The 24279-nt window shown below is 39.5% G+C and overlaps 1 protein-coding gene across 1 annotated transcript; it reads left to right on the top strand.

Moving 5' to 3' along the window:
• The first annotated feature begins 10810 nt into the window (after nucleotides 1-10810).
• Nucleotides 10811-18640, top strand: LOC105874563 (stromelysin-1). The gene is made up of 10 exons (XM_012770515.3): nucleotides 10811-10975; nucleotides 11782-12026; nucleotides 12119-12267; nucleotides 12397-12522; nucleotides 14104-14268; nucleotides 14456-14591; nucleotides 15459-15592; nucleotides 15996-16155; nucleotides 17086-17189; nucleotides 18228-18640. The coding sequence occupies exons 1-10, from the start codon at nucleotides 10871-10873 to the stop codon at nucleotides 18326-18328; spliced, it is 1425 nt and encodes a 474-aa protein (XP_012625969.1). The 5' UTR covers nucleotides 10811-10870; the 3' UTR covers nucleotides 18329-18640.
• The last annotated feature ends 5639 nt before the right edge of the window (nucleotides 18641-24279 follow it).

Here is a 24279-nt window from a genome sequence, read left to right as displayed (position 1 = left end):
TGTCTCTTCACCTGTTGCAAATATTAAGTCATGAAATATGAAATGTCTCATTTCGAATCAAAAGTTTAGTTTATTATATCTCAAACAAGAAACTACAATTAATCAAAGTACACACGTAAACTATCGACACAGTTTTGCCATCTTAAGGATAGCTTGTATATACCAGCAGGGAAGAAGTCTGGAGAGTGAGTGGTGGTGAAATTGCAAAAGGCATTTTCTACACCTTGTTGAGAGTTGATTGTGTTTCCTTGCGAGAAATGGTCCAAAGCCTGGAAGAAGTGGTAGTCAGTAGGCGCAAGCTCTGCTGAACACAGTGGATGACAAAGAGTTTCCAAGTCCAGCCTCTGTAGTTTGAACAGCATTGTTTTTTGCAAAAAGTGATCTTACAAGAGGATTAGCTTGTCTCTATTGACCAATCTCAGCTGTTTAACCACAAGCATTCTCATCATTTCATCCAACTGTTTGCAGTAGACATCTGGCATAATCGATTGACCAAGTTCCATGAAGCTGTAGAGGAGAATACCAGCGCTGGACCACCAAACAGACACCATTAGCGTTTTTTTTTTTTGGTTTTTTTTGATGAATATTTGGTTTTGGACTGTGTTTCGGCACGTCATTTTTATCTAACCATTGTGCTGAATGCTTGCAATTGTCAAAAAGAATCTATTTTTCACCACACATAACAATACGATATAGAAATGGTTGGTTCACCTTTATGTCATGACAGCAAAAAAAGGGCAAGCTTCCAGACGATTTCTCTTCTGATGCTCGTTTAATTCATGTGGCACCCATCTGTCTTTCTTTACCTTGCTGATTTGTTTCAAGTAGTCCAATATTGTTGGAATAGTAATGTCAAACCCTGGTGCCAATTCATGTGTAGGTTGAGATGGATTTGCCTCCACTATGGTTTTCAGCTCATTGTTACCCACCTTGGTCTCAGGTCACCCATATGGGCTCACTTTCAAAATTAAAATCACCAGAGTGGAATTCTCAAACCATCGACATACTGTATGTTCATTAGCCACCTCCTTCCCAAACACTTTAATGATATTTCTATCTGTCTGCACTGCATTGGCTCCACCAAGGGACTCATATTTGAAAATAACACTCATTTTTTACTTATCCATGGTTTCGCAAAAATTGCTCTTAAAAAATGTTAAAGATAATCACAAGCCAAAATATGCATTTGAAAAGACTGAGGATGTACCTTCACAATAGAAAAAAAAAAAAAAAAACAAGAAGTATCAAAGTGAAATGTCAGATATCAACTGTCAAACTTAGTACTTAAGGAAATCGGATATTTCATACCAAAGTCCATGATATTGACAAGTTAGAAAATCTGCTCAGTAACTCATTGTGTGATCTTAGGTAAGTTAGTTGACCTTTGTGAGTCCCAGGGAAAATAATATCTGCTTCTTAGGTTGTTCTGAGAATTAACATCAGTAAAGCTCCTGACACTTAATAGGTGCTCCACTGAAGCTTGTTTCTTCTCATCTCAACTTGTCCTGGATCCAGTATTTCCTGGTTTTGCTGCTGTCCTCCTGTACAGGTAAATCCATACCATAATAACCACTCTGAATTGTGGAGAAGGTAGAGAACCCATGAGGTCACTGTCTACTTATTTCCTTCATTCTCAACTACTAAAAACCATCCAAAATTAGAAATACTGTCACCCAATTGTTTACACCATTCTAGATATCTAAGTGTTATAAATAATAATGCTTATTCTATTCTTAGAAGTTTATATTTAATTTCTGTTACATATAGCAAGCCCTTAGGATAGATGTTGTTATTGTCATTTAAGACTGAAGAAAAAGGGGCACAGAGAAGACAAGCAATTTGTTTGGTGTCACGGAGCTAGTAAGTACAGAAACTAGGATTCTAACTGGAAGCTGTGTAACCCCAGAACTCATGTTCCTTTTACCATACCACTTTGATTCTTTTGACTGATAATTTTTTAATTAGCAGGGAGTATGATCTGATATTCTTGGACCCAATTATTAGGCACAAAATGGTTAATAAATGATCAAACATCAAAAATCCTTCTCCTCTTCTGTACTTTTTGGAGCAGTCAAGTTGCCATAAAAAATATCTTCAGGAAGATGTGTACATAAGTGAGGTTTGAAGAGAAGTTTTTCCACTCATGCTCTAAATTTATGACTTTGAACATCATGTTCCCATCCTGTAATTGAATAAAATATGACTTTCAAAAGCAAAAAGGATTGCGAAATTTGTCTCAAGCCACAAAGGTACTGGATCATGTGTGTATGCTCAAAACCGTAGCTTAGAGCTGGATTTTGTTGACAAATGCTTAGGAATTCACAGCCAGCAAGATTTTGTTTATTTTCCCCAGGGTCTGGAACATTCACCAACCTTTGTGAGTAAGGAGGCTTCTGCATAATATTTTTGGATCTGAGTGACACACAGTGATCGCTCGTAGATGTGTGTCCTAACTGCGTCACATCTGAGCAGCACGAGTGGAAGATGATGGGCAGGAAGGACCCGGCTTAAAAAGGGGGGAGGGAAGTCACGAGAGGTGCCCAAAAAACTGATGACTAATTTTATCCAACAGACACGAGGTTAAGAGATATATCCAGAGTTTACTGTCTGTGTGGACTTGAACAAACATTTTAACTTTTTCTGGGCTTCAATTTCTTTATCTGTGGAATGGAGATACTAACCTTTAGTATTTTACTAATCTTTAGTACCTTAGTGGTAACTTGGGTGTAAAGATTAGACATATTGGACACATAGTAGATGATCACTATATTGTGGTTTTATCCTTTCTTAAAGGAGAGTTCTGTATATATAGCCGATCACATTACATACTGAGAAAACACAAAGTTGTTAATTACCTAAAACTGAATAGAATAATGAAAGTTCAGAATTCTGATCTCCTTCTGCCCCTAGCATGGTTTGAATGAATGAGCTGGTACACCAGCACCGGCTCTCCGGGGTTGTGCTGGTTAGCTCTCCCGTGGTACGTGTCCAACCCTAGTTTGAGCTGTTACTAGAACACAAACTTTCATTCTGCCATTCTTACATAACGTGACCCATCCTTTGGATGTGTCAACTTTAACGAAGTCATGACTCAAAAGAAGATGAGGTGTCTTCTCCGAGCTGTGGCAAAGCAGTGCCTCAGACCATTGCCACAGATTTGTCCGGGCAATGAGCATGGCTGCTCACAGGTATTTGAAGAAACCCAACCCTTGGTAGAAAGCACTTACGAATTCTAGAGTTTAAGCAAAAACTATGTGGGTAGCAAAAGAAGAGGTCATTTAGCCAAGGAAATGCCCAGGACTTTTCAGCCATTACAGAGGTGCATGAGCCATGGAGTGGAGAGACAACTTTTCCAGTGAGAGACTGAATGTACAAAGGGACAATGGCCATATCGTACATGTACATAGAACTCTGACCCATGGCCTGAATGAACCTGCCCAGGAAACCAGACCTATTATCTGTAACAAATAGCTGAAGAAGCCAGCCTGCTGTTAAGTCAGGTTTGCAGAGTACCAGATTGTTATCTCTAGTGACAAATGAGGAGGCTAAATAGTAATTTCTATCACAATTGGCCCCAAATGGCCAGGAGTTGATTGATAACTGACAGCATCTCTAATGTTTGCCCATATTTCCAACTTAGGACCAATCAGAGAAAGATAAGCACCCGAGCCAATCCCATAGGATGCCCACGCTAGCCTGCCAGCAGTTTCCCACTCTAAAGCTTTGCCAGTCCTCTGTCTGCCTTTGAGTCTCTGTCAAAACACAAATGACAGTGGCTGACTCCCTTGCTATAGCAAGCTCTGAATAGATATCCTTTGCTTTTTCTCCTTTGGTTGTTCTTTTGTTTATTTCCACACCAGGCAAGTGACAAGGAAAGGAGCCCAAACTTAACTGCAGACTAGCTAGTTCTGAGTCTTCCTAATTTACAAGACTCAGTGTCGTGCCATACCTTTCTCATCTTGCTCGTTTATTTTTGTCTGTATCATCACTTTCCTTTCTCAGTTCTTTTTACTTCTGTCTTCAATCTTGGCAGTTGCCTTTGTACCTTACTTGGATGATTCTAATAGCTGCTAAACTAGTCAACTTCTCTTTCTTCACATTCTAATCCACCTCAATCACTGCTAACAGAACAATCTCACAGAGGCACAATTCTGTTGTTGTCACTTATCTGACCAAGAGCACTAAATGGGGAAATTGTCAGTCTAAAAAGACAATTGCCTATTAGCCACTGAAGCAGCCTTTCCCAAATGTGCACTACAGCACATAAAATGAAAAGGAAAACAAGCATGTTTTAGAATGAATTTGTCTACTCTTTGTAGGAACAGTGGAGTTGCATTGGAAAAAAGATTGAGAGGTCTGTTTGTGTTTGCTTTATGGAATCTCAGGAACTTCTGATCATCTGAAAGAACTAGAAAGATATTTTGCTCCTCACAGGGGCTCCGATATGTATTTTTCTATCAACTAGAAAACATTGAAGCTGTATCTCTACTGGACAGGTGCGGATTTTGTTTTTTGTGTTTTTTGAGACAGGGTCTTGCTCTGTTGCCTGGACTAGAGTGCAGTGGCATCATCATATCTCACTGCAACCTAAGAGTTATGGGCTCAAGTGATCCTCCTGCCTCAGTCTCCCAAGTAGCTGGGCTTCAGGCGTGTGCCACTATACCCAACCACTTTTTCTTATTTTTTGAGACAGAGTCTCACTATGTTCCCCAGGCTGGTCTACAACTCCTGGCCTCAAGTAATCCTCCTTCCACGGCCTCCCAATGTGCTGAGATTACAGGTGTGGGGCCGGGCGTGATGGCTCACGCCTGTAATCCTAGCACTCTGGGAGGCCAAGGCCAGCGGATCGTTTGAGCTCAGGAGTTGGAGACCAGCCAGAGCAAGAGCGAGACCCAGTCTCTACTGAAAAAAGTAGAAAGAAATTAGCTGGACAACTGAAAAAATATATAGAAAAAATTAGCCGAGCATGGTGGCACACACCTGTAGTCCCAGCTACAGGAGGCTGAGGCAGGAGGATTGCTTGAACCCAGGAGTTAGAGGTTGCTGTGAACTAGGCTGATGCCATGGCACTGTAGCCTGGGCAACAGAGTGAAACTCTGTCTCCAAAAACAAACAAACAAAAAACAGGCGGGGCGCGGTGGCTCACACCTGTAATCCTAGCACTCTGGGAGGCCGAGGTGGGTGGATTGCTCAAGGTCAGGAGTTCGAAACCAGCCTGAGCAAGAGCGAGACCCCCGTCTCTACTAAAAATAGAAAGAAATTAATTGGCCTACTAATATATATAGAAAAAATTAGCCAGGCATGGTGGCGCATGCCTGTAGTCCCAGTTACCAGGGAGGCTGAGGCAGTAGGATTGCTTGAGCCCAGGAGTTTGAGGTTGCTGTGAGCTGTAGGCTGATGCCACAGCACTCACTCTAGGCTGGGCAACAAAGCAAGACTCTGTCTCAAAAAAAAAAAAAAAAAAAAAAAAACAGGTGTGAGCCACTGTACCCTGCCCATGTGTTGATTTTGAAAAGAGGAAAAAAATATTGTGACTTGAGAGTTTCATACCCACATAAGATATCTCCCATAGGAGATGTTAGCAAAAGACATGCTCAGACATGCTGGAATCAATAAATTTCACTCCTGAACCGCCTTTGGAAAAAAATTACATAAGGATATATGATTGCTAACTGACTAAAAATGAACAGCTCTAGAATGCATAGTTCAGGCTGTAAAAGCCTTAATAGAGCTGCTTTTACTCAGTTTGTTTGGCAGAGTCAATTTTCTGATTGAAAGATGACTTGTCAGGTAGATTTTGCAGCCTGGGGTTAAGCTCGGTCCCTAATGTTTCTCATGCCTGTTCTGCTTCCACTGTAACCCTCATATGAAAAAAGGTGTTTCTCAAGCAACATTTTTTACCCCACAATCAAATGGAATATACTGCCTATGGGAGCACCACTGAAAACTTTAAGTTATGTTATTCTGTTTTGCACAATTGGAATATTTGTGCCAAGAACATTACAAAATGCTCGTTCCCTCCGTAAAGCCAGAGTTGCCTGGAGCCACATAAAAGCCACTGTCATTCCAAGGAATTTGAATGATGGATTTCAACGTTTTTAACACTCACGTTGAGTGATCTGAGTCATTATGCTTCTATAAATGAAGACAGATTGAGGCATCCACGTGCGGAAATTAGCTGTGCCTAATCCTTTTTCTGTTCTGGTTCCCCTTCCAACTAGAATGTCCGAAATCGTCTGTGGCAAATAGGTGTAAACATCAGAATATATGGTCTGATTTCAGCTATGAAAAACATGTGTGAAAAAAACCTATAAGCAACAGGTTTTATCCTACAATTTAAACAGAACGTATTGCCTTCTAAGTACTTCTGTCTGGCTCGTGAGATTCAAAATTGTGGGAAAAATAAATAAATGAATTTATGAAATAAATGAAATTTATTTATAATGAAATTAAATAAAAGAAATTTTATAAATTCCCGCTGTCAGCATGACATAAAAAAAAGAACACACAGGAATTTAAAAATGAGAGGACAGTACATAGTTAATAGCGTTAATAGTGTTATTTTACTTGTGACAAGACTGTAAATGATTACTTTTCTTCTTTCTATCTTTTGTACATTTTAAATTTTCTATAATAAACATATGAAGTTTTATTTAAACATATAAAGCTTTATTTAAAATGTTTGGTAGACCAAACATGTTTGGTAGCCTGGGGTTAAGCTCAGTCCCTAATGTTTCTCATGCCTGTTCTGCTTCCACTCTAACCCTCATATGAAAAAAGGTGTTTCTCAAGCAACATTTTTTACCCCACAATCAAATGGAATATACTGCCTATGGGAGCACCACTGAAAACTTTAAGTTATGTTATTCTGTTTTGCACAATTGGAATATTTGTGCCAAGAACATTACAAAATGCTCATTCCCTCCATTGTTGGAGGGAACATTCCCTCAATGTTGGCTTTCCACCAACAATGGAATAAACTCTAAGCACTTTAGTTGCAGACTAATGGTCTTCTATGATTGGACTCTAGCCTATCTTCCTGCAACTTTATCTTTCATTTTTTCATTACTACTCTTCACACACCTTCTATTTCAATAAAAAGTAACTCTTTGACATTTTCTATATAGACCCTAAATTTCTACACTCTGCATAGCTGTTTATTTTGTTTCTGAATTTCCTTCTGTGTCCAGATCATTCCAGGCTCACTTTCTCTACTGCTTTACCTATGGGGTTTTTCTACAGTAAATACCTAAAATAAGCACCTTCTGTTTAATTCCTGTACAATTTTTACTTTATTTCTTATAGTATTAATTATATAGGGATCATCTCCTCTACTAGATTATAACCTTCCTTCTATCGTTCCTTCATTCCTTTGCTTCCCTCTCCTTCTTTCTCGGTTTTAAAAGGCTAATCCGATCATCTTGTTTTTCTAAATTTCTCTTTTAAATCTTATCTCCAAATCTATACTTTTACTTTGGGTTATTCTGAAGTACTTATGACTCAGACACTTGATGAATGAACGTATAGCAGAAAGAATGATTATATCAGCTGTCGGTAGCTAGGATCTTACGTTATCACGTCTGATTAGTCGAGAAGAAGCATGATAAATAGGAAGACAAATGTGAAAATGATTACACACAATGACCCTTGGATTAACTGCCAGCTTTTGAATCCAAGTTGGATTGGAGTGAATGTAAATTTAATTCCAGGTCTCTGATCCCTGGGAGGTCAGATTTATAAAATCAGCCATTGTATATATTTAATCATATAACAAATGATTGTTCTATGGAACAGCCATTTTCATTTCTGTGCTGAAAATGCCTATTTTTTTTTCTTCTGGCATTCAGAGCGCCCCTCTACATTCAGTGTATTTACTCTCTTCCTCTTCTTTCTTCTTTCTTTTCTTTCCTTTGCTTCCTTTCTCTTTCTTTCCTTCTTTCCCTCTCTCCCTTCCCTTCTTCTTTCACTCAGTTGCTCTTCAATTTACCTATTCCTTCTTGTTAATGTATTGCCTTTTAAAGTGTAATTTACAAGGCCAGGTGTGGTGGCTCATGCCTCTAATCCCAGCACTCTGGAAGGCTGAGGCAGGAGGATCGCTTGAGCTCAAGAGTTCGAGACCAGCCAGAGTGAGACCTGTTTCTACTAAAAATAGAAAAAATTAGCTGGGCATGGTGGTATGTGCCTGTAGTCCCAGCTACTTGGGAGGCTTAGGCAGGAGGATCGCCTGAGCCCAGACGTTTGAGGTTGCTGTGAGCTAGACTGACACCATGGCACTCTAGCCCAGGTGACAGAGTGAGACTCTGTCTCAAAAAATAAAAGTAATTTACAAAATGCAATTAGACTATCTTATGTATGGTCAGAAAACTCTTGGTTCTACAATTTTAGTTAGAGTATTCTGAAGACATAGGAGTGAAGACTTTGAGTATATAAATCTTTTTTAGAGAGACTTAAGGTGATAGATTGAATCTTTTCCTATAGGAAAAAACCTTTTAAAAATTATTTATTAGAGAATTTGGTAAATATCACATGTAGGATCTGGAATTTTAGAAACATATGCATGATTTGTGAATTTTTTGACATTGTTTCACCTGTTTGGTTTTTGCTAGAAGCATTTCACTCATAATTAATATATTAATTAGTTCTCTAAGCAATTTTTGGATATGTACTATATGCCAAGTACCATGGTAAGAACTAGGAATATAGCATCAAATGAGACATGGCCCATACCCTTGAGAAACCTACAGTCAAATAGGGGAGGCAGATAAGTAAACCATTCCGCTACAGTTCAGTGTGAAAAGCGCAGTAACAGACATGGGTACAAGGCACCATTGAGGAACAAGTAAGGACTCTCCCTGGAACTCAGGGAAAATATCTCAGTGAAGTCACTGAAGCTGTTTTAAAAGATGACAAAGTTCCACATCAACAGGATTTTGCATTTATTTCAGGAACAACGTGGCCCATTTTGCCAGCCCCATCTCAGCAGTTGGGAAAATAAACATATCTGTCAGGCTTCCCTCTAAACATTAAATATATTTTATAAGTTACAATACCCGTGAGAATTTACAAAGGAAAACCTTTAATCTAGAAGGAATTGACAATTGTGGCTGCCACAGCTGTTCTGCTTTTAATTTCTCTTTTATCTGTCGGGCTCCACTGCTCCTTCCTGGAATCCATATCCCTGTCGCCACTTTGACCCCCAACTTCCCTGTCCTCACTTGGTGTGGCCAGATAGTTCCCCCTTATTTCAGGACGAGACATGGATTTTTTGCCTCAAAGAAATGGAGAATCACAGGACTTTATTTTTGACTTGTCTTTTATACAGAATCTAATTTAAAAATGGAGGCTTAAAAGCCTCCATTGATGTATGGAGGCTTGGCCCCCCCCCACACCAATTTGATGTATGGCCCCTGTTAAGTGGGGGGCATCTGTTTGGGCACCTCCAGTTATAGGGATCTCACTACCACCGAGGAATCTTATTAGAGCCTCCATACATATTGGGTAACATCTCTCCAGTGTGTATTAAGAAACATACAAAAAAATAAAGAAGAAAACGCAAAAGGAATGTAAATGGGAGGGAGCAACATATGCACTTATTAAATGTCTACTAAACGAGCAACGCTTTTATTCATCATTGTACTTAGTTCTCACTCCCAAGATGTTCTTCCCTTTAGTAAACAAATGGTTGAGCAAGCAAGCAAAGGAAGAAAGAACAAAAAAAATGTGGTGATCAGGGAAAGGTGCCACAAGATAGGCAGTGGCAGGTGATGAGAGGATTATGTAGAGTTTAACTGAATTTCTTCTTCTGAAAATGTTTAAGGTCTTTCCTACGAGCATTTATTATACACTAATGATATGAGCAACTCTCTTCCTGACAAAGAAAAGAAAGAAAAGTAAAAAAAAAAAAAAAAAAGAGCAGGAAAAGGAAGAACATGAGGAGAGAATTTAGGATGGCTTTTTGTTTTCAACTGCAAAACATCTACTAATGTGAATTTGGGGAGGAGAGAAAGAGATTGAAAGAGAATAAGAAAAGTATAAAAGATAAAGGCGGAGAGAGTTCAGTTCAGTGAGCAATAGTAATTCATCGCAATTCTATAAGTACTCATGGAACAATTATTATGGGCTTATTACCCATTAATAAATTGGATACACAATTAAAACCAACTCAAAGAGGATACATTTCCTTCATTTTCACAGGCCCTCTTTGTTCAAACCTGACCATGATCTTTCTCCTCAAGGACCAGTAAATCCAGACAGAAATCAATAGTAGGTATTTTAAATCATAGACTCAACAAATAAATTCTTCCTTCCAATTTTCTTTTAGATATGTTTTCTGTGTGTAATACAATATAGTATAGACTATAGCTATGTATGTATGCTTTTCATTTATATACATCTTACTACATTTGATTTTAAATTATGTTCTTCTTAAAATAAAACTGCGTTTAAAAGTTCTGCACAATTCTGATTTTTACCAAGTCAGCCCACTTCTTCTATCAAACACACAAACATAAATTGTCTAGTGAATTCTAGTCAACTTTTCCAGAGTGAAAAAAAAATGCCCCAGTTTTCTCTTCTACCAAGACAGGAAGCATTTCCTGGAGCTTAATCACCCATTTAGCCTTGCAAAATTGGGAAGGTTGAGCGAAATTAGTAAAGTAGGTTGTATCATCCTACTTTGAATTTGGAATTCTTGGAAATGGTCCTGCTGCCATTTGGATGAAAAGCAACGATGAGTCAGTCAGTCAAGCTGCGGGTGATCTAAACAAACATTGTCACCCTATAAAAGTTGTGCTCCAGAGGGTGGACCTGGAAGGCAGTAGGCAAAGAGCAAGGCATTGAGACAGCATAGAGCTCAGCAAAGCCCGTGGAAATGGAGAGTCTTCCAATCCTGCTGTTGCTCTGCGTGGCAGTTTGCTCAGCCTACCCATTAGACGGAGCTGCAAGGGGCCAGGACACCAGCATGGAGCTTGTCCAGGTAATTAACAGAGGTAGATAGACATCCCACTCATTGACAGGGCCAAGTGGAGAGACCATCTCTGCCTTCCACAGTAAGCTCAAACCATTCTGTGTCTTAAAACCCACATAGAATGACTTGAGCTTACTGTGTAGGAACAGTTCAGGGACAGAGAGTTATAAAGTGTTGGCCGTGGAAAGGGTCTCAGTATCACAGCATTCGGGCTTCTCCTTTAATGTAGGAAGAAGCAAAGGCTAGAAATATTAAGTGTTTTCTCAAGATCACACGACCCCATAGCAGTAGCAGCACTGGGGCTTGAGGCACATGAGTTACCAAGTGGAAAGTCACACTTTGAAACTTCTTTAGGCATTTTAATTCAATGTAATTTTACCTAAGTATTTGTATTGCTAATGACATGTCTAGACAAAGGAATTTGTCCAGCTCTTTTCTTAAGCCAGGGCCTTGTGAGAAATATAAAGTGAAAAATTAAGGAAATTGAATAAATTTACCTGAAATATACAAATACGCCCAAAGAGCCTTATTTGTTCATTTCGTTTTCCTCCTTTAAGTGCACTGGATATTTGCTCCATTTTTCACTTTATTTTTATTACTTTGATAGCAAGCTAAGCTGCAGAGATTAGTTAAGCGTTAAAGCAAAGGTGAGAGGAATGATTAAAGAAGTAAATGAACTTTGACATTTATTATTTCAGGAAACTAGAGAAATACTTCAAATAGATCAAGAAAAGAGGGCAACTGCAAAAGTTTACTATAAATAGCTATAGCTAAAAATCATAAGAATGACCTAAAAACTATACTTATTCTATTAGCAATACCTCGAAAACTACTACAACCTTCCAAAAGATGCGAAGCAGTTTGTCAGAAGAAGGGACAGTGGTCCTGTTGTTAAAAAAATCCGAGAAATGCAGAAGTTCCTTGGGTTGGAGGTGACGGGGAAGCTGGACTCTGACACCATGGAGGTGATTCACAAGCCCAGGTGTGGCATTCCTGACGTTGGTGACTTCACTACCTTTCCTAACATGCCAAAATGGAGGAAAACCCAACTTACCTACAGGTAATGGGTCCAAAGAGTTTTCACATAGGATTGAAATTTTATAAGCTGTAGCATAGGAGAAAATATCATCTTCTTCGATTTTTCTCATACAGGATTGTGAATTATACGCCAGATTTGCCAAGAGATGCTGTTGATTCTGCCATTGAGAGAGCTCTGAAAGTCTGGGAGGAGGTGACGCCACTCACATTCTCCAGGCTGTATGAAGGAGAGGCTGACATAATGATCTCTTTCGCAGTTGGAGGTAAAAATTAAAGCAAAATGAAACCAAAACACATGAAATGCATCCATTTATCTGTTGTTGTTTTATGGAAAAGGCAAAAAGAAATCCTGATTACCTATCTTTCCAATAAAAAAATTATTTTTCTGTTAGAACACGGAGACTTTTACCGTTTTGATGGACCTGGAAACGTTTTGGCTCACGCCTATCCCCCTGGGCAAGGGATTTATGGAGATGCTCACTTTGATGATGATGAACAATGGACAATGGAAACAGCAGGTTAGTGCCATCTCTCAGAATGGTTTTGGTATTAATTTCTTTTTACACTTAGAAAACTCTTAATAACTAAAAATGCTCAAGAAATGGGGTATTCTGGATTTCCCAGTGGATCAGGGATCTGCAGAATATATTTTTGTTTAAATCATTATTGAAAAGATTTTCAGATGCCTAATAATTATATTTCCTGTCTTGGTTAAGCACAATATAAAAAACATCATTAAGTATTTCTTTCATGATTGTGGTCTGTGTGTGATTTAAGTGCCACCATTATTAAGAACAATTTCTCATTATATCAAAATGCGGATGGATATCCAAGGCACAGTGTATTGCATTGAATCTATACCAAAAAGTGGCCTAGATATTGCTTAGGTAATTTTCCCCATTTCCTTTTTTACTCTTCCAACAGATATCAGAATTGAATTTAAAAAAACTAAAGTTCTCTTTTTGCTTTTTTCTGGCTAAGGCAATATTTTACTATCTCTAGGCTAAGAGGAATTTTTATGGACTTGTTCCAAAGGAAAGGGCTAACCCCCAAATACAATGTTCAGACTGTTTAGGTAGAAGAATGTTTCTCAGTTCATAACTGTGTATTTTGGGGAATGACTTCCAAAGTTTTCAAAAACTCAGCTGAAACAAATAATGTTACTTCTGAATTTAACTGGGATTTATAACAAAAATGTAAATATCTGTAGAAAGTACAAATGTGAGTTTAGTGCTGGATGAAATGCTTGATTTGGTTGAATTAACAACTTCTTTTTACAAAGGAACCTTCCTAGGATCACAAGTTGTACAAGTAATACTTGCAAAAGTAAAGCAGATTTACTCGTTATGTTGATTGTAATTATCCAATGCCTTCCAATGTCAACATTGTGGGGTTTTTTTTTGTTTGTTTGTTTGTTTGTTTGTTTGTTTTAAATATGAAGAGGAAAAACATCTGAATGCAGCTAGTGTTTGTGTGCCTAAAATCTCTTTTGTGACAAATGCTTCAGATGATTGGGCCTGTTATGTTTTAAACCAATTTTGCAAATCCTGTGGCATCTTTCATAATTCATCTTTGAGACTCAATATAATACATACTTGATAGTGAGGCCAAAAAAATTACAAAGGCAATATTCCAATAAAAAATAACAGGAGTATGATTGTTTAAGGATTTCAGAATTGAGATGAATACAGTTTCATTCAACTGAGACTGCAAATGGCAAATGCTAATATATTGAAACAGTGTTTAGCTTTGCATTGATAAATAAAGAGAAATTTTTATTCGTGTTCTAAACAAGTAAGCTCATTCCATTTCTGAGTACAAGAAAAGGGTTCTCTTGGAGTTAAGGGGCTCCCGAGGCTGGGGGTGGGTGGACAGGTAGAAGCGACAGGGTACTTTGCAAGAATGATTTCAAGTATGTCCTGAAATATATTTAGCTTTCCATTAAGTGTATAATCAGTCAATTGCTCAATTAACCAACAACCAAGGCAAAAATAGCCCTGTGCGGTTCCGGGAAGTAAACATATCCAATGCACAGCTCACCTGTGTAATGTACCTGTATTTTAGGAGTAAGTGGCTATTATTTATGATTTCATAAATAGGAACCAATTTATTCCTCGTTGCTGTTCATGAACTTGGCCACTCCCTGGGTCTCTTTCACTCGGCCAACATGGAAGCTGTGATGTACCCACTCTACAAGTCACTCACGGACCTGGCCCAGTTTCGCCTTTCTCAAGACGATGTGGATGGCATTCAGTCCCTGTATGGTGAGTGACGCTGGGAAAATTAGGCGTCGTGCGCTTCGCAATGATGGTCTTCAGGGAAGTTTTAAAATGCTGTGCAGAACATTTACAATTTAGCTCAAAGGACCTTGAGAATATTCGGAAAGCGTGTAAATTGACAGATGCATCACATTTCCCTAATGTTTGTATCGCTGAATCTGTTCCCTTTTAGGATCTCCTTCTGATGACACCCCGGTGCCCACGAAACCCGTCCCTCCAACACATGAGCCACTAGCCATGTGCGATCCTGCTCTGTCCCTCGATGCAGTCAGCACTCTGAGGGGAGAAGTCCTGTTCTTTAAAGACAGGTCAGACCAGAAAACTGTATTTTCCTATCTATCATTTTGATTTACCATGCTTAGAAAGGAAAACAAAAGGAAACATGATAGAGACTTTCAAACATTTAAAACAAAAATGTTTCCTCTGAGCTTGCAATCATTCAGATCTGGTGCTGCCCTTCCCACATTTTCCTACAATTGTCAGGTTCATTTCTGAAGTCTTAGGATGAGTTGATTCTTATCCTCTGATTGTTGTTTCCAAATGCCCTAGGACATGGTTGCTTTTCAGAAAGCACAGGTAAATCTTTAGAATGAGAATTTTATCTTTACCTCCTTTAAAAATGACACCAGGACAAGCATTACATTTCATCAATTAATTTACTTACTGCTGTATAAATGTTCACAAGATAAAAGCATTCAGACTGCACAAATAGGAAAAAAGTTAAACATTTTGCTTCCACAGTTCTCCCTATATTCATTCACAATCAATACCTCTTTCATATCCTTCCAGAATTGTTCTGTCCCTATATAAGAATATACTTGGACAGAACATACACATATTGTTTAGATTTTTTAAAAGTATAAGTGAGGGTATAGCATAATCACTGTTTTGCGTGTATTGAGGTAGTTAGAGCTCACACCGGGCTAATGAGTTCGCACAGTAGGATAACTTTTCTTTCATGGACGATGGTACTCTGAAAAGCTATAACAGGAGGTCCACTGCAGTCTTCTGGAGAAAAAGAAAAGAATTTTCCTAATGGCAATATACTTGATTTCTGTCTATCATCCGGCCTAGAAGATGAGGGAATGGGGGAAGCTGGATGAGGACAGTGAGGAAAATACTGTAAAGGTGAAAGACTGTTTTTCAACTTACATTTCTTTTTATATACATTTTAGGCATTTTTGGCGCAAATCCTTCAGGACACATGAACTTGAATTTCATTTGATCTCTTCATTTTGGCCATCTCTTCCTTCAGACCTGGATGCTGCATATGAAGTTACTAGCAAGGATACTGTTTTCGTTTTTAAAGGTAACTATTATATAATAATTTCTTTAACTCGTGAAATAAATCCTTTCACAAGAAAACTGAACAGGATTTGAATTTTCTTTACTATGTCAAAATTTGGCTACTAAAGCAGCCAAAAGTAATGAAGAAATTGACCATGGCTGGTATTATTTTATTTATATTTTACAGATGATAAAAATAAAGATAAGAAGATAAATTGCCCAGAGTTGTGAATTCTCTCATTTGATTTTATTCATTCATTCAATCTGCAAATTTTTGCTAAAAGCCCACTATGAGCTGGTGACTGAATCTAAAATTCAGGCTGCTTCTTTACCGTAGAAATCAAAGGTGTTAAAATGTATTTTTAAAGCTAAAAGGCGTAACTGTTGTAAATTCAATATGACTCTGAATTATTTATTTTTAACAGGAAATCAGTTCTGGGGTGTCCGAGGAGGTGAGGTACAAGCAGGTTACCCAAGAAGCATCCATACTCTGGGTTTCCCTCCAACAGTAAAGAAAATCGATGCAGCCATTTCTAATAAGGACAAGAAGAAAACATACTTCTTTGTAGAGGACAAATACTGGAGGTGAGATGCAATAGGAATGACTTTGTATGGAAAGGAATTCGAGAAGTTATTTTCTTTATCTAAGAAAACCCACCCTACAACTCCTTAGGCCTGCTTCCCTCTCAATAGGAAGAATGGGTTTTAGACGACTTCTGGAAAGTACTTTCAAACATAGCAGTGCCTTGTAACAGATGTTTCTTAAGCTCTCCTACTTTGAGTCCCATGTGCCATTGGTTGGTGCTTCCCTCTCTGCTGTTGTCCTGCCTCCTGCAGCCCCTCTTCCCTTCTCCACCTACTCAGACCTTGCCGGCTCCTCAAGTCCTGGCTCAAGTGCCACCACTTGCATGCAACCTTCCCTCCTGGACTTTAAACCCGACTAGGAAGATGCCCTGAGAATCCAGGCCACAGTTTGGCCGTCTTACAGGTCTGCTCCATGTCTCATTGTGTTTGCCTCGTCTTCCTCATGTTACTATATGATTTTCAAGGGCTTTCTCTAACCTCACCCATTCATTCCTTCTGCCTACGTAAGAGATGACAAGCAATAGCAGTCCAGTTTCAGGGATACAACTCAGGACTCGCAGACAGGTTGGCTCTTGGGCCAGCTGAGTATATATATATATATATATATATACAGAGAGACGTGACATAGAAACAGAGAGACGATTAAGCGATTAAGGTTCTTTCTGTCCAGACTTAAGTAATATGGTTTATAAGCAGCATGTGCTACATACAGCAGGATACCGTCCCTGTTCCTGATGGAGACACGGTTTTAAGAGCTAAGTTTGCAATACCATTAAAGTCACATATGTCACTCGTCCTAAATATGCTTGACATTTATTTGCAGTACTTGGAAAGTTTACTAGAATTCCTCATTAAACCTGACGTGACTTATGCATTTTGGTAACACGGCCTCTATGCGTTGCTGAGCTGTGCTTCTTTCACTCGGAACAGATTTGATGAGAAGAGACAGTCCATGGAGCCAGGCTTTCCCAGGCAAATAGCTGAAGACTTTCCAGGGGTTGACACAAAGATTGATGCTGTTTTTGAAGCATTTGGTAAGAGGATACTTATTTTGTTGGCAGTAGGGCACTTGAAACATTCTATGGTATCAGAGGGAAGAGGAGAATTGGAATAATTTTTAATAACAGAAGTTTTTTTTTCCAAACCAGTTCCTTCCCCAAAATTTTGATTCACCTACTTTTGAACCAATTCTATGACTACTTCACATAATAAGTTATTTTGAATTGTAAAGATAATTAGCACAAATCTTTCTACTTTTTGTGGTTTTATACATGCATATAAAACCAAAATTCTTATGTTACTTCCTCACTTCTTGAGCTGCTACTTTACAGATTACTATGTTAGCATAAAAATCTCATCAAGTGTCATGGCCAGGTGTAATACTGGAGGCCTGGTCTTTTCCTCCATCCCATCTTATTGCTACTACTAATTTTCAGGGAGATTTTTTCTTTCCTGAGTAGTTGGTCATTGCCCATATTGGTCAGTTGCAAACACTTACTTTTCCATGTGCTTAAAGCTAAAAAAAAAAAATTCCTACTCAAGGGTAGGTGAGTGGAGGCTGATGATCTCTATTGAAAGGTAACCTGGGCATGTTTGCAAAGCACTAAAGGGTCCTCTGGTGTCTTGAAAGAGTTTCTGTGCTTCTCAGGTTGCAACGTGGGAAAAGGGAAAGAGAAGTGTTGGGAAGAAATAAATAAATTATCATAGTCTCCAGACAAGAGAATTTTATCTGATTGGAAGCAGGATAAACTCATAACCCAGAAAGTGGCTTTGCTGTCAGACAGCTCACGTGGAGTGCTGTATCCATCTTTCTATGCTGCATAACCTTGGGCAAGCATCTAAATGTGTCCAAACCTCAACTTGCCTATCTGTAAAATGGAATTAGATATACTACCTTATAGGGCCATTGCAGAGATAAATGAAAACAAAATCATGCAAAATGCTTAACACAGTCCCTGGCACAAAGTAAAGGGCTATGATCACTTCTTATTTTTAGTTCTCTATTATTATTATGAGTTTTGAATGTTGCCAGATGTCTTCATTTGAAAAACTATCTTACTATTATCTTGCAGGGTTTTACTATTTCTTCAGTGGATCTTCACAGTTGGAGTTTGACCCCAATGCAAAGAAAGTGACACATATTTTGAAGAGTAACAGCTGGTTTAATTGTTAGAAGAGATGTGTAGAAGACACCATTTGGGCATTTTATATGGAGCTGATAATTCTTCACCTAAGTCTTTGTGAATGAAAAGGGTTTGTTTTCTCCTGTGTGTGCTGTGACAGAGAACTCGAGTGTGCACTGTGCATCTTGCCAGTTGTCTTCATGTTATCACAGGGCATTCAAACGGGCTGCTGCTTAGCTTGCACTTTGTCACATGGAGTGATGTTTCTGAAGAGAAGGGGAATCACTCATGTGCAACACATGACTGTATCTATGTAGATTATTTGCTTGTTATTTAATAAAGATGACTTGTCAGTTATTTTATTTTATTGTTTTGTTTGTTTCAAGAGCAAGTCGTTCTCACAATCTTGGGGACATGATGGACTGACTGAGCAGTGGACAGCCTGAGATGCTTGGCCAGTGGATAAGGGTCTCCATGGCTGGGGCTTTACAATGGGCTCAGTTAGAACTGAAGAGAATCTACCACGTGTCCTCTTCATTAGCCTTATAAGAGGATGCTTAGTGTGCCACCTAGACATTGTGTGTGTTCTGACACACCTAAGGAGAAAAAACTAGGGGGGTGGTCACATTGTAGGGCAGGTTCTGGGAAAAATTGGGCAGCGAATCCTGTAATCATAGCAAATTGCCTAGTTTACACACCTCATTTTACATGTGGGGAAATCAACCTTGTTCTTCATCTTTTCCTGTGACTTACATATTCCCTCAGTGGAGCCCCTTCCCCTGACCTAGCAAGCAAAAGTCCTCAAATCTACTTTATTCACACAAAAAGATACCCTCTTGTATTCATTTTGTATCTGCCTGTGCCCCAAAGTAAAGGCCCATTGGCAAATGACGATTCTAAAACAGGTTTATCATCCATAAGTAATATCTTTAGCACAATGCCTGGTACACAGTAAGAGCTTATTCCCTCTTTAATTTATCCATTCCTTTGAGAATGGTTTATCAATCAGATTCCATGTGCCAGGCATTATGCTAAATTGTAGCATAGAAACCTAAAAGATAAAAAAAAAAAAAAGACACAATCACAATCCTTCCCCTCATTGAGATTATAATTCAGCAAAAGAATATATGCAGATAACCACAAATGTGAATATGCAATTGTAAATGTGATAACAGCTACAAAAAAAAAAAAAACAAAAAAAAAACAGAGTTCTTTGATAGAATAACAGTAGAACCTAATATGAACTAGGTGGTTTTAGAAGAACTTTTGAGGGAATAGCTTTGAAGAAGGTTTTGAGGGGAGATGTGGAGACTAAGTGGGGAGACGATGGCTTGGACCAGCAGTCCCCAACCTTTTGGGCACCAGGGACCAGTGTCACAGAAGACAATTTTTCTATGGACTGGAGCGTGGGGGGTGGAGGATGGCTTCAGGATGATTCAAGTTCATTACATTTATGATATTGCAGCTGCTCCCCAGCGCTAGCATCACCGCCTCAGCGCCACCTCAGATCGTCCAGTATTAGACTCTCATAAGGAGCTGGCAACCTAGATCCCTCACATTTGCAGTTCACAGGAGGGTGTGAGCTGCTGAGAATCCAGTGTGTCAGCTAATCTGACAGGAGGGGAGCTCAAGTGGTGATAGGAGCCATGGGGAGTGGCTCTAAAGACAGATGAAGCTTCGCTGGCTCACATGCTGCTCACCCACCTCTCACTTCTTGCCTTGCAGCCCAGTTCCTAACAGGCCACGGACTGGCACCTACCTGCAGTCCCGGGGGGTTGGGGACCGCTGGTTTGGACCGTGTGGTCACACTGGAGATTCAGGGATAAGAGTGAAACACACAGATATGAGACACACAGCAGGACTCAATGATGGATTAGATACGTGGTTTCACAGAGGGGGGAGTATTCAAATAACCCCCAGATAGGTTTCTGGATCATAAGAGTTGATAATGACGGTATTTACTGAGATGGGAAAAGCCTTGGAGAGAAGGTCTGAGAGGGAAGGGCAAGAGTTGGAATCAATTGTTTAGTGTTGCCCACTTTTGAAATGTCTGAGAGATATTCAAATAAGCCATGGGATAAAGGAATCTGGAACACAAAATAGAGGATATAAACGTGGGCGTCTTTAGCATTGAGATTATTCTTAAAGCCACAAGTATGGAAGAGATCATATGGGGACATTTTAAGATGAAACTAATGACATTTTGTCAAAAAAGACAGCATTTCTTTGTTTTTTAAAATTACCTACATTTATTTACCTTAGTTTTTAACAGCTACTACCGAGCCACAGCACAAAATTCAAAAGTTAAAAAACATTATGCAATAAAAATAATTTTCCTCCCACTCCTGTTCCCAACATCTAGCTCCTTTTCTCAGAGGCAGCCAAGTAGATTTTTATGAATCCTTCCAGAGCTATTTTATGGATACCAAACATTAAAACTATCTTTCTAAATAAAACTGGTAGCATGCAAAATCATACCTTCCTGCTCTTTGTTTTTTTCACTTAATATATCTTGGCAACCATTCCACATTAGTACATGTAGAACTGCCTCATTCATTAATTTTTTTTTTATAAAGGCATAGTTAATTTAACATTAAGAGTGCAATACAAAAGGCCCAAATGAAACGAAGGAACACAACTGACCATTAATACCAGCAACAATGCTCTTTTAACACGTTCCTGTTGAATGGAATGGGGATTTAATAAAAGTTCACTACTGAAAAAAAAAAAAAAACACAGAGTCATCACAGATAATATCCTTATACAATCTAATTGTGCAATGAAAATCAATAATGCTTCAAATAGTTTAAACCTGAAGTTTGATACCACACCTCCACGTTTATACATTCCTCAATAAGATTATCTACAGTATTTGAAACCATTAAAAGAACAAACCCTTGATTAAAACCACATGGATCTAAGATACAGCCATACCCATAAATATGTAGTTATTATGCACCAATTAAAGAAAGAATCAAGTAATATAGAGCCCCAAAGTGAAGGGTTAAATACATGAACTACTTGTACTGACATCAATTATTTGATTCTCTCATGACTATTAAAAGCTGGTTCTTAGCAAATAAACCCTTTAAAGGCAAAATTCACATCATTTGAGTTTTGACCCAGCAGTTCAACAGAATGATGAAGTCCACAGTCTTACCGGCAAAACGGCTACATGGTAAAGTCCTCATGTAAAGCGGTCAATAGGTTCTTGGAACCTGTAACTTTAAGGGCGAAAAGCTTAATGAGGAAATGCATTATACCATAGGCTAATTGATGCAAACAAGGTTCCTACAGCATATTTCTAGTCACAAAAGCATCAGCAGACTTCTAACGAAAGACCAAAACACTTCCCATATTGAACACTGGTATAAATGTAAGCTATATATAAACATTTAAGAACGTTAACAGATCAGATAATGATTTATCTGTTTATTCCGGTCCAGGTTCAAGGGTGGCCAGAGCCTGTCCCAGCAGCTCAGGGCACGAGGCAGGAGCCAGCCCTGGACAGGACACTCACACACCCACACCCACACTCAATGGGACCAGGACCAGGCAGTCAGCCCAATTAACCTGGCATGTACAGCTCTGGGATGTCAGAGGAAACCAGCGGGTTGGGAGAAAACCCTGGCAGACTTGGGGACAATGTGCCAACTAACTCCACATGGACAGTGGCCCCCACTGGGAACTCATTTTTTCCCCTCCTCATTATTATAAGAAAATGGCATTTTGGGAGGACCTGCTGAGCCATGTTTCTAAGTCACTATGCTCAAGAATGAGAACAATATGCATATTCCATTTTTATATTTTGCTGGAATTTTACATGTTCCGTGCATGATTTAAAATCTATAGGTTTTCATTTCTTCTGTTTGAAGACACAGTGTGCCATAGACTTAAGACTTCCATTTCTCCTATTTTCTTCAAACAGAAACGTTTCTCAGGTGTCTACAGGTTCTAGAAGGGGAGTATTTTTTGGAGGTGGCCGATTCTTGGGCATAGTGTGGCACCATCAGGCCTGTGAAACAAAGAGAGGGAAGAGGAAAAAGGCTAGTGCTCACTAGCTACATTTCACATTAGCCATTACAAGCTGGATCATATGAGTGTGGCTTTTTCTTTTTTTTTTCCCCTTTTCTCGAAAAGTCTGAGTGTTGGTGTGAAATGAGTACTAGGCTGTCCCGCTGGGGCTTCCTGGTAGCAGGACCGTCAGGGAAGCCTGGATTGGAGAGTTTACCCACCAGGCCTAAATTCCAAGCACTGCGTCCTTTCAGGCTCCTTGCAGCTTGTCGTGGTCTGTGCCAGTTCTCCTTTCAATTTTAGGAAAAACAAGTTGGTGGCTGGCTCGATCACCCCCACTGGGCAACGCTAGCCCGCTAGTCTTGCTCAAGGTACTGGCTTTGAGCAGTGCACTCTCGCTCCATCGCTTGTGTCCTCCCGGCTGCCAGCGACATTGCAAGGAAGTCCTCCCCTGGAGGGAGGGGACTCTCGCTGCTGTCGCTTTGGTTTTGCATCTCTGGCTTTAAGATCGGTGCATTTGCCTCCAAAGCTTGCACACACGCTTCATATTGTTTCCAACTTGGAATTAACTCATCTCGTGCCTTCACTATGAAGTCTCTTTGGCTCAGTCGAACTCTTTTGGGAAGAGGTTTTTTTCGTTGGTCATGTTGAATCCGAAGAGTTGCCCCCATAGACGCGGCCGCGGCCCCCCCTGCCCACCATCGGCCCCACCTCCCGGGAGGAAAGGCGCCCTGGGGCGGGGCGGGGCGGCAGCTGGAGCCTCTGGGTGGACCCGGGTTGGACCGACCTCGCCCCGGCCCTTCCCGGAGTCTGGCGCCCCTCCGCGGCCGCCCGGGCTGCCGCGCTCTGCCATGAGCAGCGTCCAGTGGAATAAATATGCAGTTTATTCATTTCCCTGTTGGGGATCGAATAAATAAATGTATGCATTAAATAAATGCATATATCAAAGAAATAAAATGTTAAAATAAAACAATCGAAAGGCATAATCAAATAATCAAAAATAAATAAATATATTTGAAATAAATGTAAATATTATATAAAGAATATAATTTAATGACATATACATATTATACATTTTAAAATAAATAACATAAAACTATTATTTTTATAGTTAACATAAAAATAATAAAACACAGGCCCGGCCCTAGCACTCTGGGAGGCCAAAGGCGGGTGTATGGTTTGAGCTCAGGAGTTCGAGGCCAGCCTCATCAAGAGCGAGACCCCATCTCTGCTAAAAACAGAAAGAAATTAGCTGAACAACTAAAAATATACAGAAAAATTAGCCAGGCATAGTGGTGCACGCCTGTAGTCTCAGCTACTCAGGAGGTTGAGGCAGGAGGATAGTTTGAACCCAGGCGTTTGAGGTTGTTGTGAGCTGAGCTGATGCGATGGCACTCTAGCCAGGACAACAGAGTGAGACTCTGTCTCAAAATAATAATAATAAAACAAATAAAAAATAAAATTATATGCATCAGTAGATTATTTTCAATATTTTGCTATGATATCGAATGCCACAGTGTTACTGAGCATGCTTGCCTATTACTAAGCATGCTTGCCTGTCTGATAAAACATGTGTTCTTCAAAGGCTGAGCAGAGATGGAGGGTCAGGAAAACTCCGTTGGATTCTCAGATGTGAGAGCAGTTGGATGCTTTTTACAACAGCCATGTTGGTGAAGTGATGGAACTGAATTCTGAAGTTGGTAGAAAAGTTGATAAGTCAGGGTGCCTTTGGTTATAGGTAGCAGAAAATTCCAACTGGTTTAAAAATAAAGGAGTTTACTAGTTCACATTTCTTAAAAGTACTGCACAAAGCAGGTTTCAGTTTCATTGGGATCAGGGGTCTGGCTCCATCACTCTATTCTTGATGCTCTTGTGTCAGTTTTACCTGCAGGCTGGCTTTACTCATGGTAGCAAAACAACTGCATTGTATAGCATCCAGGCATTGCACTACCCCAGCCACTACCCCAACTGAAAGGACAGTTCTCTA

Source organism: Microcebus murinus, chromosome 4 (genome assembly GCF_040939455.1).
Source record: "Microcebus murinus isolate Inina chromosome 4, M.murinus_Inina_mat1.0, whole genome shotgun sequence".
Lineage (NCBI taxonomy): Eukaryota > Metazoa > Chordata > Mammalia > Primates > Cheirogaleidae > Microcebus > Microcebus murinus.
The sequence above is the reverse complement of the archived record's forward strand: the minus strand, read 5'-3'. Positions and strand labels throughout refer to the sequence as shown.

Bases quoted from the DNA above. Each gene is read 5' to 3' on its own strand.
- LOC105874563 (XM_012770515.3), top strand. From the start codon at position 10,871: ATGGAGAGTCTTCCAATCCTGCTGTTGCTCTGCGTGGCAGTTTGCTCA. The intron at 14,269-14,455 runs GTGAGTGACGCT...GTTCCCTTTTAG, and splicing joins TGGCATTCAGTCCCTGTATG to GATCTCCTTCTGATGACACC. The intron at 16,156-17,085 runs GTGAGATGCAAT...CACTCGGAACAG, and splicing joins GTAGAGGACAAATACTGGAG to ATTTGATGAGAAGAGACAGT.